Source organism: Ambystoma mexicanum, chromosome 1p (assembly GCF_040938575.1).
Source record: "Ambystoma mexicanum isolate Mex_15411 chromosome 1p, UKY_AmexF1_1, whole genome shotgun sequence".
Classification (NCBI taxonomy): domain Eukaryota; kingdom Metazoa; phylum Chordata; class Amphibia; order Caudata; family Ambystomatidae; genus Ambystoma; species Ambystoma mexicanum.
Genome location: NC_090921.1, coordinates 1,167,067,555 through 1,167,087,619, shown reverse-complemented (window position 1 = coordinate 1,167,087,619; position 20,065 = coordinate 1,167,067,555). Strand labels below are relative to the sequence as shown.

General features: G+C 46.1%; 1 protein-coding gene across 4 annotated transcripts in view; it reads right to left on the bottom strand.

The window, feature by feature from the left end:
- The window catches only part of KMT2B (lysine methyltransferase 2B), a 1,990,704-nt gene that overhangs the window by 608,414 nt on the left and 1,362,225 nt on the right, over nt 1-20,065 (bottom strand). For all 4 annotated transcript variants that reach the window (XM_069604859.1, XM_069604860.1, XM_069604861.1 and 1 more), the window contains one exon: nt 1,065-1,283. In XM_069604859.1, coding sequence (XP_069460960.1) covers nt 1,065-1,283 — 219 coding nt within the window. The remainder of the gene's footprint in view (nt 1-1,064; nt 1,284-20,065) is intronic.

The following is a 20,065-nucleotide window of genomic DNA, read 5'->3' as shown; positions in this document are numbered from 1 at the left end:
CCTGCCGAAGATCAAACTTCTACAGAGGTCGTTCCCACCTACTTAAAAATGGCATGGGAAGACCTCAGGAAAACAAACATACTTAAAAATTGTGAAAAAAAAGGAAACCACCCTTCTAGTAGATTGGTAGCCCCTTCTGTGCATTACCAAGGCTGATTTAACAGCCTGCCAGTAATAAGACTGCAAAGTCACTAAGGTAAAACCATTGCCATCAGCCATTCAAGTAAACTTGCAATTGTAACAAAAAATGCTACAGGTAAGTAAGCAAGGGGATACATTGCATCATCCTCAAAGCACTACACATAAGGTGGGGTGTGCTGGCTCACTATATAAAATGTAAAGTGGATGAAAATCCCTCTTTACCCCTTTGGAACAGTAGTTCACCGGAGTACATTACAGAGAAATTAACAAGGAAGCCCAAAGGGGCAACCCAGCCTAAAACCAAAAGTTATAGGAAACTAACTCCAACCATACACTATGGAGAGACATACAAAGGTCACCAATAAAAAGAGTAAAGACTAGGTGAGATGGGAAAGCGATTTCCCCTTCACCTAGGGCAAGGGGACAATCACCAAGTCCAAGCAAAAGTTTCTGGGGTTGACAAAGGTCAGGAAGATTGATCACAAATATAAAAATCTTACCCAACAGTGTGTACTGCTAGAAAAGTTACCAAAATAGGTAAGAAAAAGTAAAAGACAAAAGTGGAACAGATTCCCAGTACTGATAGTCTGAAGGACTGATCAGTTTCCCCATAACAAAATGAGCAAAAGGCCAGGAATTATTTGTAAATTATCAGGACAGGTTCAAAAGCAAAACTTTGGGAGTCGAACGCATATGGAGGGAAAGTTGCCTAAAAGAGAAATCTTTCCTAACAATACATGTTTCCAGTTTTCTTGCAGTTTCACTATTGACTGTAATCTATGATACTTTATAGTTATGTACCAGATATAGCACAAAATCAGTTATGCTAGCCACAGCGAATCGATCACTAATCAAAAGTACCAGTTTCAGAAACTTTCTGACTGTCAACTAAATGATATCAAGCAGTATGAGAGGGCATTTACCTGGTGAAGGGAGAGGCCTGGATGATCCACCCAGCGGCCGTCTAGATGGAGAATAGTTGGGCATTTTGATGCGTGCTCTGGAGAAGGACCGCGGGGCCGGTGTGGTGGTGGTCTGCTCTGAAGGCGGCACTCGACCAGGATTTGGTAAAGCAGGAGTATGCTCCATGGGGAGACAACTGGAGACCTCACGTTGGATAGGCACATCCAAAAGACAGGAATCTGAAATGAGTCAGAATAACACATTGATTAATTAATTCAGTGAATATGCAAGTTAAACTGTGGTGTGGGTTGATGCTTAGACCGGGGTGCATGTATTCAAAACTAGAACCTGTGTGTAGAGCAGCACTATTTGCTATGTTGGAATAGTAAGGTATGTGTTGCTCTTAAAGCAGTCTTGGGCTGGGCTATGTGAGCATCAATGTGGGGAGCTGTGGTGTAGACTGGTTCATCAATGAGGTGTACAGTGTATCTGTAGGCTTGTACTGGCGCATAAAGCTAAACCGTAGATGTGTTGTCACTGACGATAGTAGAATATGGTATCAACAGGCAACTAAGCCAGAAATTAAGAAGGGTTTTTAAAAGGACAGAACCTTAAGGTATGAAGACCAAATGGGGCCAAACCAAATAAGGTGTCCTCATAGGAACATACTGCCAAGTCCTGCCTTCTCTTCTTGGGCTCCTCCTACCTGGCAGTGCCCAGTGTCCCCCAAAGTCTTTGGGGTTTTAAGGGCCCCACACTTCCTTCTTGGCTAAATGGTCTTTCTTGTAAGCGTGTTGCTCGTCCATTTTTTTTTTCCAATGGCTTTTGCACCCACACAGTTGGAATATACATCATACTACTGGCCAAGTCTGATTTAATCCATCTAAGGCTGCTGGAAAGAATTGAGGCTCACCATGTCAGGAATCTTGAGAAACCCAGCTCCAGGGTGACACACTATTTTCTACTATTCCTCGTGCTACTGAGTACTGATTAGGGTCTCTGATTTCCTCTGAGACATTCTTCCAAATGTCACATTCTAATCTGGCTCCTCACCACCTCCCCCTGGCCTCTCCATTGACTCTCTTTCCTCTACTTCTCCCTACACCTTAATCTTCTTCTGTATCTAAACTGCAATCCCCACCACTCCTTTCTCCAATGTTCTCCAACCTTTTGTTCGCTCCTTTTTATGTCACCAACTATTTCTCTGTAGTGTCACCTTCTCTAATCCTCCTCTGCAGTCATCTTGTGCTCTCCCTTACTGCCAAGACTCAACCCTCCCAGATTCTTAGCTTAAACACTTCTCCCGTTTTCCCCTTTTTATGTTTGAGTGGGATGGCACGCTGAATTGACAATTGCATGATTAATGCCAGCTGGGATTTGGTTATGAGCAAGCTCTCAGATGGGGCAGCTCAGGAAGAAACTAGTGAACATTCAGAAATATGTGACAGAGCTGTAGCTAGAGCAGAGCCACAGAGCAGGTCAACCACACAGGTGGCCACTGTTAAGATGGATTTCCCAAATCAGCAATGGGGGGAGGATTTTGTGAGGCGACACTAGTGAGGTGAACAGGGAAAACACAGAGGTTAGCCAAACCCAATCAAGGCAAGATAATAGAGCGGCAAGGCTTAGTCTCAGGAAGGGTGTGTGATAGTGGTCTAGGGCTACAATGAGCCCACATAGAGCAACATCAATAATTCAAGTTAGACAGGCAAGTATGAAAATACAATCATTTACTAGGCCTTTTAAAATAAACACAAAAACGTTTTAACACTTAGTCAAATATTGTCACATAAACCCTTATAAAACAGATATATACATTCAACATTAGGATAAATATGATAGCCTTTGATTCAATGACCAGTTAAACACATTTAAGAACTCGTGCAAATAGCCTATGCCTTAACAATGAGAAGACCGATTCTCATTGTGGGCTCCCAAACCAAAATAGGTGCTCTCCACCCAGACTATTCCGCTAACATTGACGGCACAATGATTCCAGTACTCAAGCAAGTAAAAACCTTAGGAGTTAACTTGACGCCAACCTCACAATGGCTAAATATATAAGTACACTTTTACCCACTTCTTACACTGCGTAATTAATTGCATTAAGCCGCCAATTCCTTACAACGACCAACTGCATCACTTTGGCCAGGGCTTTGATTTTTATCAAAGTAATTTAAATTGCAATGCGTTATTACTTGGGACCTCCAACACCAACCTCAAATTACAACTAATACAAAATAAAGCATTACGGGCTGCATTACGAATAAAAAAAAAAAAATTTTAAAAAAAGAAATCGGATCATATTTTCAAGATTAGGAGAGATTCCCACTGGTTGCCCATCAAAGCCAAAATTATCGTTAACACATTATGCATCACCTATACATGTCTCTACAAAAAAGCACCCATCTACCTGAACCTTGCCATAGTTAAAAAGGAATCTACCAGATCACTGAGATCCAATGACAACCTACTCATGTCAATACCCTGTTACAAAAATACTAGAGCTGGGGGCTAGCAGCTTCCAATGTCTTGCCCCGAAACATTGGAACTCCCTCCCTCACATCAAAAAAGAGGAATCCTTCTATGGCTTTAGGAAATTGCTAAAAACCTGGTTATTTAACCAATTCTAATAAATGCTCAGGTCCAGAACTTGTAAATAATTATGCATGCACTGTACTCTCCTACGTTTATAATTATCACTGTACATTTTTGCATTACTGTCCAACTATTAGGTAATTACTTGACTACTTAATGCCTAAGCGGTCTGTAACCACGCTGTGATACCCCAGGGTTTGGGTGTGTAATAAATGTAATGAATAAATAAATAAAATGTGCTTTAGAAATATAAAGAACACTTCAGGATAATCATAAAACAACTTCCATACCTCTTATAAAGTCGAAGATGTATTTGTATTTTAATTGGACTTAGAGGGCCTTTACACCAAGGCTCTGCACACAACGAGCATAGCAGTATACAAATCAATAACATGAGGAATCAAACAAACAGCATGAGGGGGCTGTTGGGAGAGTTTTTCTCAAGTCCAACTAAGGGCTTTATAAAACCATACATCTCAGGAAGTACATAAACTCCCACTCTTAGTATAAGGCTGTACCACCTGAATGAGAATGTTGGTAGCATGGACAGGGTCCAAAGAAAATGCAGCATGCATATGGTCCAAAACAATGAAACACTATGTATTGTAAAAAAAATAAATGATTTATTTAAATACAAGTAGGGCCAGACAATTCTTGGGGTAAGTACCATCACATCATATAAACACATTCATAAAAACAATTCAATATCTATGGTATGCAAACCCAAGGTATAACCTTATTTCGAGGAGAAAGAAGCAAGTTAAGGCAAGTCAAACCTAAGGTTATACATTCAGGATAGTAATATAATATTATTGTGGAATAAGACCAGGTTAGATATAGTTTTAGAATACAATCAGTATTTCAAGGGTAGTAGACCTGGTCAGTCATGCAGTGACAGTCTTTCTGTCTGGTTATGTATGATGTCACTGATACATCGTAGGCAAATCACATTGCAGATTGGCATCATGGAGAGTGGAAAAGCTGTATACAAATAGCATTAAAGCTTTTCAAATTACTGACAGCATATATCACAAAGCAGCAGCAGCCACAGGAGCAACCGTTTGCTATGGAAAAAATGTTGCTAGTATTTCTTTCCTATATATCTGCATGTGTGCTTTAATAAATACATTTTGTTATTAGAATAAATGCAGAAAAATACTAGCAGCAAATTATATTTTTATATGACAAAAAATAAATGCGGATAAATACAGAACAAAAGATCCAAAAATAAATATGGATAAATACAGACAAAAATGTCAGAAAAATAAATACCATAAAACCGGAAGCCTTAATAAACCAACCTTGTTACACGTATACACCTTGCAACATTACTTTGTAGAACTCAGTTCAGAGTTCGTAAATCAACTCATACTTTCTGGAGGGGCCCTAAAGTTACTCAATGACAAGTATGAACACACACTAACTATTTTAGAATGCACTAAGCAAACCAGGGAAACCAAAACCCTATTAGACGTTGGACTTGGACTTCACAGAAGGCACCCTTTATGTGTTCCAGCATTAGGCCTGGACAAATGTTATGGGCAAACCCCTAAACACATGAGTTAACCACTCAGCCTCACAGGATGCACACCAGACTTAAGGTAAGTATTACCCAAGCCCACACAGTACCTTAGGAGAAAAGAAGAGCTGCACAGTGGATGCCTTCAGGATGCAGAAAGACAGGACCCAGTCGCTGGATTCTTGGTCTGGAGATGGAAGAACTGGACACTGGATGGAAACTTGCACAGCAGTCATAATAGGGGGCTTTCAACAAAGGTTTCTTCACGGATTCTCGCGGCTCTATGGATTTGGTGCCGTTTTACAGTAGCCAGATGAGAAACGAATATGGCTGGTAGGATTCTCTTCCCTCTCTCGGTCCTGCATTCTGTTGAGGGGATTTCAGGTATTCGAACCATGTCTCTGAAGAGCCAGGAGGAGGCCAAAGTTTCGGACGGATTCAGACTTTGGAAGACTATGCACCGCACAATAGCTCAAAGTCCCAGGGTTTTGGGGTATTGCAACCCAGCAAGGTCGCAGCACGTCGTGTAATGGCACAAAATGCAGGTATTCCTGAGACTAGTGGATCCCACCAGCCTCTAGGTAGGCGTCGTTGCGTTAGGGGCCCCCAGTTCAATTGGAATGAAGGGTTAAAGCAGGCTCGGGTTTAACAGCAGGCTCTACGGTCGCTGGACATTGCTACAGCCATCTTTTCTTCATCATCATCTTTGGTTTCAGCTCCAGTGGTCGACTTATCAGCAGCTTCCAGATTCGGAGTATTTATCAGGAACTACAGCACAACCGCTGCAAGCTCCCACCGCATTTCAAAGGCAGGTGGCAGTCGGGCTGTCCAATCAGGATAGCCAGCCCCCCCCATTGAGAGTGGGCTCCTTTCAGGCGAAGTGAAAGACAAAAGGCTGCAGAGTTTTGGACTCCTCCCTCCTCAGACACTCTGGAGCCCGGGCAGAGAATACAAAGTGGTCCTGCCCAAGACAAAAATTCCACTGAGGTCGGTCCCACCTAGAATGGCAGGGGAAGCCCTCAGAAACTACAAGCAAACGAGAAATGGCGAGAAAAGAAGGAACCCACTATTTTAGAAAAATGGTAGGCCTTCTGTGCATTACCGAGGTTGATTTAACAGCCTGCGAGTAATAGGACTAAAAAAACACTAAGGTAAAACTACTGCCAGCAGCCATTCAAGTAAACTTGCAATTGTAACAAAAATGCTATCAGGTAAGAAAGGGGATACACATTGTATCGTGCAGGCTCAGTTATCCAAAATGTAATGTGGATGAAAATCCCTCTTTCCTACTTGGGAACAGTAGTTCACCCAAGTACATGAAAGAGAAACTAACAGGGGAGCCCAAAGGGGCAATCCAGGCTAAACCCCAAACATTATAGGACACTAGAACTCCAATTAAACATTATGTAGAGACATAAAAAGATCACCCATAAAAAGAGTAAAAGACCAGGTGAGAGGGGAAACAGATTCCCAGTCATGTAGGGACAAGGTAAAAATAATTACCAAGTCCAAGCAGAAAGGTCTGGGGATGTCACAAGTCAGGAGATTTATCATAATATTTGAAAATCTTACCTCATACAACTGGAGGGCCGTGTCCGTCCGCTCACCCAACTCTGGATAAGAGGAAGGGCCCAGCAGATCTGAAGGAGACAAGTGTCCTGGGGAGCCGAACAGAAGACAGAAGATCCAAGTAAGCCCGGAAACTGCATCCTGCTGCAGTCCTGCAAAAACCCTGTTTGGCAACCGATCCCTAAAGACCCTTGCGGGTGCTTCAACCTCATGGAGTGGAGGGAACATTCATTCTTGACGCCTCCGGCCAGCCTAGCAAGTGAACTTTCTCAGAAGTGTCCCCGGACCATCCAGTGGACTGTCCAGCTCCAGATTAGGCTACCGCAAAAGGAGAGGACCCGTCCCACGTTTTGACTCGGGACTCCGGGGCTCGTTGTTAGGGTTGATTTTCTATACTCTGGCCTGGTTGAAAGATGTACAGAAGGCCAACCAATATTGTGACGTGACAACCCTGGGAGCTGTAGCCAAACAAGTTCAAGGTAGCAAGGTGAGTGAACTAGGCTAAGTCTCAAGAGGTGGTGTGCTTGTAAGGGGTCCACAATGAGCACATACAGCGAAGCAGTCGAGGAACACACTTAAACAGGTATAAAAGTACTTTATGGGCAAAAACACAGTTAAAAATGACTACTAACAGGTAATATCACTCCATACTAAAAATTAGATACATATATACAATTACAGGAGTAGGGCAAAATACATATCAAACCCCTGAAAAAGAAGGTACAGATTAGTATTAGCACTAGTAGTCCATAGAGAACCAATCCTAACTTCAGAAGACCATCCCTAAGATGTATGGGTCCTTGTGCCTAAAAGTTCAGCAAAGTTCTATATAGCTTTGTGAAGCTGGAAAAAAGGAAGATCGGGTCTCTGGGTCCAGTGAACAGTTCCAAGTGTCAGGGGACGAGTTAAACTAGCTAACAAACGTGTTCCCAACTTTAAGAGTGCTTGTGTGAACAAGCAATGGCAAAGCCGAAGTAATCTAAACGTTTCTAAAAGTTACCAAACGTTTAAAAGGGAGTAAGGGGGGGGGTTTCAGGTAAGTATTCCTACAACTCAAACCCCAAACTTGATTCTTCACAGTTGAGGAATGCAGCAAAACTCTATGCAGGGCTGCTCTCAGGACAGGAATGGACACAGGTAAGCTGTTTTGGAGGATGGCCACCGATGCACGGCGATGCAAAGGGATTCACTTGCCGCGGTCAGGCTTTCCCTCTTATCTCGGGTCTCCTTGATACTACGGCAATAAAATCTCGCAGAGGTAAGTCTCGTTGCACAAGCTGAATATCCCCCCCAAGTTCCAGGCCTCAACTTGGAACAATGTCTGCAGCACGGTAGCCCAAACTCGGAGCTAGTCATCCCAATGGCCGACCTGGGGCACCTCCGAAGGCTCTCCTTCGTAGGATTCTGAGCTGATGTCGAGAAAGGATGTTCCCTCCACTCTAAGGGTCGCAGCTCCTTCGCATGACTGGAGATCTTCCACATGACAGGGCTCAACCAGGGCAGCAGCAGAAGTTGGTTGCCAAGCCGCCATCTGATGGGTCCACGGTCTCCTTGTAGCTGGACAGGAGTCTTGGCTCTTTGTTTCTTCCAGGATCTCTCTAGAGTGGGTGCAGGTGGAGTCTTCTTATCCTAAAAGCCGCTGCAGCTCCCACTAGCCAATGACAGATCTGAAAAATACACACACCCAGCAGTGGTCCAATCTGGACCACTGGTGGCAAAACTCACGCATACCACTCACACACTGGCACCAGTTTGTGGATTGGGACAAGACAGTCCCAGCTCACTTCCTGGCAGCAAACACACATAGCCCTCTCCAGTAACCTGCCAAGAACCTCTGCTTTTCCAGGCATTGGGAGTTCATATAAGGATTGTCCTGGCTTCACAGCCAAGGAAGAAGGCTAAAACACAAGATGGCCAAATGACAAGCGAAAAACCTTGTGGGATGGCCATGTTTGGCCACTAGCCACAGTTAGTAGCTTAATGCGGTAAATGCTGTAAGACAAACGAAATGCACCAAAACATGGTAAAACGTCACTGCTGCTTGTCCATTTAGCACACCTAGAGTAACCAAAAATCCTCTGAGTGTTAGTCTAGGGCAAAATAAAAAGGGTACCCCATTGTACTGCATTGCAATATGAATTGTACAATGATAAAGTTACCACAAGTGATAACCCGTTTCTAAAAGTAGTAACAAAGCAACAAGACTAAACTATGTTTCCCAGTACTGAGAGCCTGAAGGACATGTCCGTTTCCCCAGGACAGATCAGTGAAAAGTCAGTGTAGTAAAGCTTAAGGCTTAAGGCTTCACTGCACTGTCAAAAAGCAGGTCAGATACACAAATAAAAGCAAAAATTGTGGGACTCTGTAGAAATTAAAGAAAAGTTGTAGCAAAGAGGAATGTTTACTAACACTGGTCAGCTTGTCCAACAAGAAGCCTACCCTCCAAACTTCCCGGTCCTAACAGCCAGGGCCCGACATAGGAGGCTGAATCTGATAACATTTGTCACCCCTCCTGTCACTGTGCAATGGCGACAGTTGCCGAAAAAGTCTTTGCCCATCTGGTCCTGTGTCCTGAAGGGAGCTGCAACAGTGTTTGCTGAATTCATCCACAGGAACCAGTCACACCAGCTACTATTTGTTTGAGAATCACTCTGCACCCATGGCTATTGTGCATCTAGGACTGGAAGAAAAGGCAGGAAAACATACCGCAGGCAACCACCAGAAGGCCTGCCAAGTCTGAAGGAAAACTAGAGAAGGGGTTGTGAAGATAGTTAACAGTGTTAAGGGAGTTTTCCTGAAGTCCTACTGGCAGTAAGACTCTAGTAAGCTATCCCAGTGGTTTTGTATATCTCCAACTGTCAGTATCAGTCTGTACTAACTCAGGACCTTGGCAGAGCAGTCAGGCTTATTTTAAGAGGAAGATGTGAGCTGCAGTTAAGTACACTGAACCTTAATTAGACATGCACACCAAAGAAACTCTTACACTTATAATTTATATAAAATTATATATTATATATACACACCCGAATCACTTTAAATACTTTAGACGTTTACACTAGAACACTTTGTAATACTTGAGAATACACTTTAAAGGGTACTTTCAGTTTTGTTTTTGTTCATGGTTACATTTGAAGCAACGCTAGAAAGGGAAAAGACAATGTTATCGTATTATCGGTTATTACGCACACCGGCGGATTGTAACAGTTCTTACAGTAATACATTTACTCTGCAAAACAAATAGTAAAGTCACTTAAAGGGAGGAATTGGTTAGTTAGCTTAACATTAGCCTGGTTCAAGGTTCTATTGGGTTTCTTCACCTTTTAAGACCCAAATCTCAACCCTAGCTAAAGGCATTTGGGAGACGGCTCAAAATCTTTAGAAGCAGCAGAATACGAAGAATTCCTGAGGATTTCTTCCAGTCTCTAGTGTTATAGAAGCAGCAAGTTAATTAACAAGGGAGACCTAGTAAAGGACTTGATGAAGGGACACAAGCAGCGGCTTGAGTTGGAGTTAAGAGGGTGTGACCCTGGACCCCTGTTGGTGCACTCTAATGCTCTAGAGCGACTTTGTGGAATCAGAAGAAAATGTTCGTGCTGGATGCTCCGCAATGTTGCAGCTCTGGATACGACTTCCAGATTCCTTGGTCTGATGACTGAAGGCAGGACAATGGACGGGTTCTCTCAGCAGCAGTCTCGAGGGAGGACCAAGGGCTCGACTTTCAGCAACTTCTTGGTTCACACTGCGGTTTTGGCGCCTTTTCTGCAGCACCAACAAAGGACACGGATCACCTGGTCAATCTTCTTTGACTTCCTGCAGTCCCACACTGATGAGGGTCTGGGCGAGCTGGATCAGATCTCTGGAGTGTCCTTAAGGGTTCAGCAAAGATTTGGACGGATTCTTCCTTTCCACGACAATGCACTCGAAAGGGGCAGCAGGTCGCATGGTATTGGGGCTCCGCAGCTCTGGCAACTCGTAGGACCTTGGGAGATGGCTCAATTTAGAGTTTGTCTTGGGGCTGGGATTGATTGATATTTTATTTCTATAACGCTCGTACACAAGTGTTTCAGAGCGTGACAAGGCAAGGGAGGGGAACAGGGGAGAACAAAACAGCGATCTTACTAGGCCCAGTGACATTGAGAATGCACAAGTGCATGGGAGAGGGGGGAGGGGAAAAGTGCATGGAAGAGGGGAGAAGTGGAAAGTGTGGAAGAGGAGAATCAGATAAATAACAATAAATAATAAAGGCAACAAACAGTGGTAATGCAGCCGGCAATTTGCAAGTGCTAGGTTTACGGCAGCAGACAGGGTAGGTCTGATAAGTGCAGGAAGAAAAAGAGGGGGGCTGTATGGGTACAGGTACAAACCCCAGAGCAAGGGGTGGCCCGGAGGCAGTGCGGGGGGGTGGCTGGGTGAGCAGGTACCTGGGCCCGAAGGACAGAGGGTGGCCAGGTGCACGATGCCAAGAGAGAACAGATCAGCATGGGAGAGGGGGAGCAAAGGCAGAAGAAAAGAGGAAATCTTGAGGTGCTTCCGGAACCGGAGATGGTTCTCCTCAAGTTTTAGAGTGGCAGGGAGGCTGTTCCAGAGGGAGGCCCAAGCCAAAGACAGATCTACCCCCAGCTCGTTTCTTTGAAAAATGACTGACCCTGAGGGAGTTGAAGGTAAAGGAGCGAAGAGCCTGAGAGGGGAGGTATTTGCGGAGGGATAGCTGAAGGTAGTTTGGATCCAGGCCCCAGAAAGCCTTGTGGACAATGCAGAGGGTTTTGAATTTAATCCTTGCATCCACTGGGAGCCAGTGAAGAGATTTCAGAGCTGGAGAGATGCGATCCCAGGGCTTGAGACCAAGGACAAGTCTCGCAGTCCTGTTCTGGATTAGTTGCAGAGGGCGGAGAGTAGAGGCAGGTAGATATAGAAAGAGGCTGTTACAATAGTCCAAGCTAGAGAGAACCAGAGCTTGGGATACCATGAGCTTCTGGGGGAAGGAGAGGAAAGGCAGAGTACCTCTTAGGAGGTGCAGTCGGAAATTTGACTTTTTAGAGACCTCAGAGATGTGGGCGGAGAAGGAAAGGGTGGAGTCAAAGATGACCCCGAGGTTCTTAGCCTCGCAGGTGGGGGTAGGAGGAGGGCCAAGGGAGGCCGGCCAGAGAGTGAGGGGAAAGGATAGTGAAGGTGTGCCGATGAGGAGGATCTCTGTCTTGCTGGCATTCAGACAAAGATCATTGGCGGCACACCAATCTTGAATGGCAGTTAGGCAATCAGAGATGAGAGAGGCAGAGGAGGAGGCAGAGGGCAGTCTGAAAATGAGTCGAGTGTTGTCAGATTAGCACTGGAAATTTGAGCAGAAAGTTGTTCCCACCAGCCAAAGCGAAGGAGTCGCCCTCTTCGGTGATCCTCTGTCGCACAGATAACGGGGTCAGGACAGCAGTGGCCGCTTCACGGTGTGGCAAAGGGTCTGCAGGCACCTCTGGTCGTCATCCTCTTCGGTTACTTCAGCTTCGAGTGGTCGACTTGCTTTTCTCTGCAGAAGCCTCACCTTTCATACAGTTCCAGCACACACTCCTCTGCAATCTCTCTCAGCATTTTTCAGAAATGAGCGATTGGCTTTCTATTCAAGACAGCCAGGCCCCCTGTGGGAGCTGGTCCTATTCAGGCACTCTGGCAGACAAAGGACTGTAGCATGGAAACTCCTCGCCCACTTCCTGCCTGCCCAGACACACTGGAGCCTAGACGGGGACACCCAAGGGTTCCCGCCAAAGGCAAAACACACACACTCAACTCCCCCTCCCAGCATGGTAGAAGGGCTAACAAAGAACAACCACACTAGAAATAATGCAAAAAGAAGAGAGGCCCCAAGTTGGTACTTGGGTGCCCATATTGTGAACTACAGAGGTTACAGGCTTAGCCGGTGGTATAAAACCGACAATATTGGTAGAGCACACCCACTGCCACCAGCCATAACTAGGAGATAGTCTATGTGACTAAAAAAGTCACAGAAGCAGAGAGAAGGGGGATACTGGGTATACCCTTGGCACTCCACTGAATGTGTGTGCCAATCTCTCAGATTATAGAGTTTTGGGAGAGATACTAAATATCTCTATATCCTTAACAAAGGTAGTTACTCAAGGATGCAGAAAAAGGAGTCTTAAAGAAGGAACCTAAGTGTCCCCAGCAACACTGCCCATAAGGAGCGGTGTGCTGCAGTAGTAAAATACAGATGCCTTTAAGAGCTATAGACCAAACAGACTCCATAGTACAAGTAGCATATAAAGAATAGAGTTCCAAAAGAAAGAGCCCACAAGGATCAATGAGTGGAAAAAGGCTCCACTCATTCAGGATTGAAAGAAAAAGGTCCAGAAGTCCAGCAAAAAAGTGCTGGCCATCTCACAAGGAGAGGGGATGAAGCATAAAAATGATAAAGCTCCCTAACAACCGGTATCCCCCATTCTCCAATGTAAAAGTTTGTAAAACCTTTGAAGGTTTTGTATTATTTTGGCTTTGCCAATGCTTGCTCACTCATGCTCTCCAAATGTTGGGAACGGGTCCATTAGCTAGAAAACTCTCTACTAACGTTTGGACCCATCTACATGTCCACAGTACTCATCCCCTAACTTTTTCCCACTCTACAAACTATTGGGAAACTTTGTGAAATTTGGAAACAAGGCCCAATTCCTCCTAGGGATGGTCTGTTAAAGTTGGGTTTGTAATTACTGCGGACAGTTAGTGCTTTACCTAACTCAATACAATTCCTTGGCAGGTATTATGAATCTGTTTTGTCTATGGGCACCAACGGCTGTCATTTTATATGTTCTATAAGGATTTATGCCTGCGTGATAATATTACCAGTTTGGAGTCATTTTCATTGTAAAGAGTTTTAAGGCGGCGAGTACACATAATACTGCTGTTAGAAACTCATATGATAACCTGAGCAATTTGGAAGCAACATGGAAGACTGAGATAATTCAGCCGGGTATATTGCCCTCAGCCGGGCCTGCAATAGGGTTATTAACCAAAATCTGGGCTTCAATTAACTTCACGGATTCACTAGGGACTGTAAGGAAGTAGAGACAGGTCAGGCTGCGACTGGCTCGACGGTGCCTGTTCCCCTCGAGGGGTCCACCATGCGAATCTATCCATTCCCACGTCCAGCACCTTTTGTCATGAGATTTTGTGGTAACCTCCACGGGGCCTTTTTCCAGCAAATGTCTGGGCCAGTCTTCCGGCTCTAAAGCCCAGTATTGAGTCCCACTTGAGGCCAGCCCTGCCTCTGCAGGGGATACCCTCAGAGGCCACCCCCAATGCTCAAGCAGCACAGGCGGCACAGTCCTCTGCCTCCCATGGCTATGGCTATGAGGGACCCTCCCCTTTGCCCCAGATGCAGATGTTTTACAGGTGAGGCACTCCTCTTTGCGCAAGGCTATGGGGCTAAGAGTAGGCTGCGTGCCCTTCACAAGTCCACAGTGAACTACCCAGCGTGTGGGCCTATATTTCTGCTTGCTGTTTCATTGCAGTGGGCACAGGGGTTCCTCACCTCATGTGGCATCTGCACGCGGGGAATCAACTCCAGGGATCATCCGGATGTGATCTGTCCTCCTCGGATCTGCAGACATGCAGCATGTCACCTCCTGGACCCGCAACACGCCCCGCAGGCTGCACACTCCGGGGAAGGGAAGGAATGGGGTGGTCTCTATCGCACCGCTGCCACAGCCAGGCCAGGGAGAGTCAGGCAGTGAGGGGAGGCCCCTCAACCGTGGGTCAACCCGTCACAACACGTGAAGCAGGCAGGTAGCGTGGTGCGTGGCCTCCAGTCGACGCGCGCTGCAGAGAGTGGATCGCTCCAGGCGTCGCAGGCCTCCCACCGCTTACAGGGCTACGCTCTAAGCCTCTTCACCGGGGTGAGGTCACCACCACCTTACCCGGCACAGGCGAGAGTCCACCAAGCTGCCAAAAGAAGCTTCAACCTCTTAGGGACACGTTATTCACCCCGGCAGAGAGGATGATGTCGGATTATGGCGCCGCCACAATCGCAAGGTTGTCGTGCCTTAGTGCGGAGCCAACATGCTAGCAGCCATCTTCTGCAGCTGCTCAACAGCGACCCCCTGGAGTCATTTTCCTTATGTGTTTTTCTGGGCCTGTAATAAATAATATGTTTTATATACTTACTGTCTAATTGTAATCCTTGGTTTTTCACTGTGTAGACTCATTGGTAACTCATTACTCGAATCGCGTCTCTCCTGAGACTTGGCCTTACTGCTCTCAAGCTACCTTAATTGGCCTGGCTATACTCCCAGAACAGTGTCCCTGTACTTCCAAGAAGGTTGGCCTACTAAACATTTGTCACCCATGCCAGAGTTTAGAAATCCATTCTAACAGCATGTCATCCCTAAATGATTCCTGCCAGTGTGCAGGCAGAAGTGCATGGTACTGTGCTCCTGGGCAACGACCTAAAGGCCTTCAGTGTTGTATCAGACACAGCAGAGCCCCCAAATCTAAACACAATGGCTCAAACAACGAAGGCTAGAGTGGCCACCCTACAGGACCTCTCTAAAGAGACCAATATAGGTTCAGTGTCTCTCAAAAGCATAGGGACCCCAGACCCAAAACCTCTAGTAGGAGGAATGCTTCTAGGACCAAAAAGCTTAAGGACACTGCTTTGACCCCACCTCAAGCTCAGGCTAAGGTGAATGAATCCCAAGAAGACCCACCAACTGGTGACACAGAGGTGGAGGAGATTAAACCGTTTTTAGAAGATCTGGATCATAGAGATCATCCTGATCTGCAGACCTTGCTTGCAGAAGATAGGCCCTCTAGGTCAGACTTCATCAAGGGACAAAGTGTCCCTATCATGAAGGCTTGCAAAGAAACTGCTTCCCAACATGAAGGGCAAGATCGTGGGAAGCACAGGGTCCATTAAGAGGATAGCCTCCTTTATAGTGAACCTGTAAATGCTACTCCAGGGGACCACTGGGGCCTGGTGGTCCCCCAAGCAGCTAGACCTCTGCTTTTGCAGTTGGCGCATGAGGAGCCTCTTTCTGGATGCTTGAGTACCAAGAAGACCAAGGAAAGGATTGCTCTGTATTTCGACTGGCCCCAGATGGGTGCAGCAGTAGAGAAACACTGCAGAGGTTGTCACACTTGTCTGGCAAAAGTGGTACCAATAATATGGCACCCTTATTGCCTCTCCCAGTTGTTGGAACATCTTTTGAGAGGGTTGGGATTGACATTGTTGGTCCCATTGAACCTCAGCCTTCCTCAGGCATAACCTTGTTGTGGTGGACCATGCCACTAGGTACCCTGAGGCTATCCCAATGAGAACTGTCCCTGCCCAGGCAGTTGCCAAGGCACCAATAGGGATCTTTACCAAGGTAGGACTTCCCAAGGAAGTGATTTCCGACAGGTGTACCAGCTTTATGTCCCACTATATGCAAGCCATGTGGAAAACCGGTGGAGTAACTTATAAGATGTCAACAGACTACCATCTCCAAACCAATGGATTGTTAGAGCTATTGAACCGGACCTTGAAGAGCATTATGGGAGCTCTAGAAAAACCCCTTTGCAGGAAGTGGGACCTTCTACTGCCATGCCTTCTCTTTGCTCATAGAGAAGTACCTCAAGCCGATGCAGGCTTTAGCCCCTTTCAACTTCTCCATGGACATCGGGTGAGAGGGCCTTTGGCTCTGATGAAAGAAGGATTGGAGGCTTCTCCACCTTCCAAGCCAGTGAACATGACCGACTATGTGCTAGGCCTGCAAAGAATGGCACACATGATGTCTGCAGCCACAGAGAACTTGAAAGCTGGTTCAGCCCTGGTGAAAAAATGATATGACCAGAAAGCTATACTGGGTGGAGTTTAATCCAGGCCAACAGGTTCTTGTGATAGTCCCAGTAAGGCCGAATGCCTTACATGATAAGTGGACTGGACCCTTCAAGGTTGTAGGCAAGCTTGGAGAGATGAACTAGTTGGAGGACTTGGGCAACCCCAAGGAGGCCCCCTAGGGTATTTCCCACCAACCGTTTCAAGGATTATGTACCCAGGGCAGAGACAGGTGCTTTGCTTCTAGCTTCTGGCCAAGAAGAGGAGAGTGAACCTCTCCCATATCTTCTAAAAAGACAGCCTTCAGATGACTCAGTAGAGGGAGTCGACATCTCCTATAATCGGACTCTAAGCTCTGTTGACTCAGTTTTCCGTCCTTGGAGGCAGTATGTCATGGACACTGGTGTTAGTGTTCCTGTGAAAAGCAGGGGTTAAAGAATGTCAGCTACTGTGAGAAATCCCATCAAGACCGAGGTCAACAAGATGCTTGACCTTGGACTAATTGAACACTCAACCAATCATTATCTAGCCCAGTGCTGCTGGTACCAAAAGCAGGAACTCACGAGCTGAGATTCTGTGTTGAAAACACAGCCTAGAATGCCGTCACCAAGACTGATGCCTATCCTTTACCCAACAGATGAGCTAGTGGATAAGATGGGCTCAGTCAAATTCCTCAGCACATTTGATCTGACCCTCAGGCTATTGGCAAACAGCTCTGACAGAACATGCCAAGGAGAAAAAAGCATTTTCTACTCCAGAAGCCGGTGTTTCCGTGTTTTCATGTCTGCCTGCAGGCAGGTGGTGTTACTCCCGCCAGGTCAGACCTGGCGGGAGTGACGCCTCCAGCCTGCAGGACTCTGAATCAACCGGTCCGGAAACAAGGGTGCTGGCGGATTTACAGCCACCATTGTTTCCGGACCGGCTGACTCATAATGAGGCCCAATGTATCCCTTTTCTTGATTCTCCAGTAACAAATTGTTACTGTGGCAAGTTGCTCTGTTTAGACTCGTGGCAGTGTACCTTTTGCCCGACTTTTTGTCAACTTTTATCACAGGCTTTCTTTGCAGCTGCAGTAGGAGACACACCATTTACCCAAAATGATGGTCTTTTTTTAAGCCCTGAACAAGATGTTACACGGCAACACCAGGCATCACAGTTGTCAAAGAAAGACTCCTAATCTCAGGACCCTTCGATGGCAGGGAGCTGAAATGTTGCAAGAGGATCTCTTCTTGGACAAGCTGAAGACCCCTAAAGTTCCAGGCTGAAACTTGAAGCAGCAGCACTTCTGTTGTGGTAGCGCAATCTGGAGTTGGTCAGTCCACTTGGTGGTCCAGGGACACTTCGGAGGGCTTCAACTTGCTTGGGTACCAGAAGACGCTGGTGTTCGAATTGAACACAAGATGGTCATTTTACCTAGGTCAAGACCGTAGGCGAGCATTATGCTTCAACTTCTCTAATCTACTTTTCAGCAGTTTCAACACTTCTAACAGAAAAACGAAAACTTTTCCGTTTCCATTTTCTTTTTTTAAACTACATTTCCCTTTCTTCTGATCTGTTCTTGTAGTCCATTACACTTCCTGTCTGTAGCCATTCTAGCTACTTCCTGCCTGTGGTTCCACCTCTTCTTTATCTGCTCTTCAGACCGTGCCGTTTTCTTTCTGTACAGAATTTAATGACTCATATTATGCATATGCTACCATGATATAATGTAAAACTGTTAAATATCATGCGCAAAAAGCTGTGAGCACTCGGAGCGCAGTGATTCCTTTGACTGCTTAGTTTTATAAGGAAGCCTTTTTAGCTTCAGGGCAACGCGTGCGCAGTCTGCTGCTAGCAGAGCCTGCAGGCGAGCATTTTGTTATTCCCATCGCACAGAGCAGGTCCTGTGCTTTACTTCCAGCACGTCCGGGGTCCTGCTCAGCCACGTAAGGAAGAGGATTGGGGCCCAGAGGAGTGAGGCTGTGAGGACGTACAACACACCCCCTGGGGGCCTGACGGGCTCAGACACAGCTACGAGTAGCAGGGAAGCAACTTGCATGAGAAAATCGAGATTACGCGAACTCAACCCGAGCATCCCGCAAAGATTCACATTCTTCCTTCTCGTTTGCAGCACTCGGCCGAGTCGGCCTCGCTAGCAGCCCTCATTTTCGGATCCTCCACGTCACAGCCAATCAGGCAACAGCAACTATAGGCTCCTGATTGGCTGGCTGACGCACACCCTCCAAATCCCACAGGGCGACTTCATTGCAGTAGGAGCCTTCAAGTACTACTGACACTGACTGCACAGCTCTGTGCATCGCCTTTTTACCTCGGATGACACAGCGCTCCGCCAGGCAGCCAGGAACAAAGACGTGCCCCAGGGAACGCAGCTGTGCCTGCTGCAGAGTAAGAGAGAGGGAAATAAAGGACCCCCTCAGGTAAAGAAGGGCCAAACAATTTTATTTCATTATTACGCCCCTAGCAAAGACCGAGTGCAGCTCTCAGCACAAGGATGGCATACAGCCCTCCTTCATGGCAGGTCTACTTTCTCCCTCCCTGGCAGGATCCACATGATGCAGTGTTCACTTCGGAACACAGACATGAGTCGAGTCTCGTCTTGACTTTGAAAATTTGAGGACATCCTGGGATTCCAGGAACCCACCTACCCCTTCTAAGGTATACCTTCCACACTTACTCTTGATTTTGCACTGCTAGTGCAACCGATTAATTCTTGTTCTCTACACCAGATGGCCCCCATCTACTCTATTGAGGTCACATTTGCAGATCATACTAGGCCGTGGTTCCTCTATTTTTGTATGCACCGTATACAGAGGTCTTAGTACGCATTAACATAATACCACCTCTCTTGCTTCTCCACAGAGACACCAATCTGCATTCGAGCAGGAACCGCGCACTCCATATCTGACAAGCGCGTTCGTCTTTTGTTCAATCTAGTGAACAGCCCTGTTAACTGCAGAGTCCCGACTGGGGAGCTTGCCCTATCAAGAGATTCTTCACAAGGATTCTGTGGTGAGATATTTATTCAATACGCCCACCACAGGTTATCAGAGGTAGTAGCAACTTGTTCTTACCCTGAATTTTACCAGCCCTACTCCCCGTTTTAAGATTGTTTAATCTCCAAGTATTTCTTCTGTTGTATAAAGACATTTTCTTTACTAATTTGCCTAGAAATGTCCAGAAAGGAAACACAATTTTACCAAGAGGACATTAGATTTATTTCCCTTTTTTCCTCTTGGTTTGTCTGTTATAAGGGCCGCTCAATCGCCCTGAAGAAGGCGGCTAAGACGCACAAATATACATCTCTCTGACGCTTTCCAAGATGGATGGTATTGCCGCCGAAACATCTTTTTCACGCAGGGGGAACAAATAACCTACTGTTTGGGGTTCCGTGACTAACATGGTTTATGTGATTTATACACTATTGGTGGCATGACCACTACTCCACCCCCTGCTACTTTGGCATTTGGCTATCGGGACCAATTTTCCCTGTAGAATCTACTAGAACAGGCAGATCTAAGACTGCT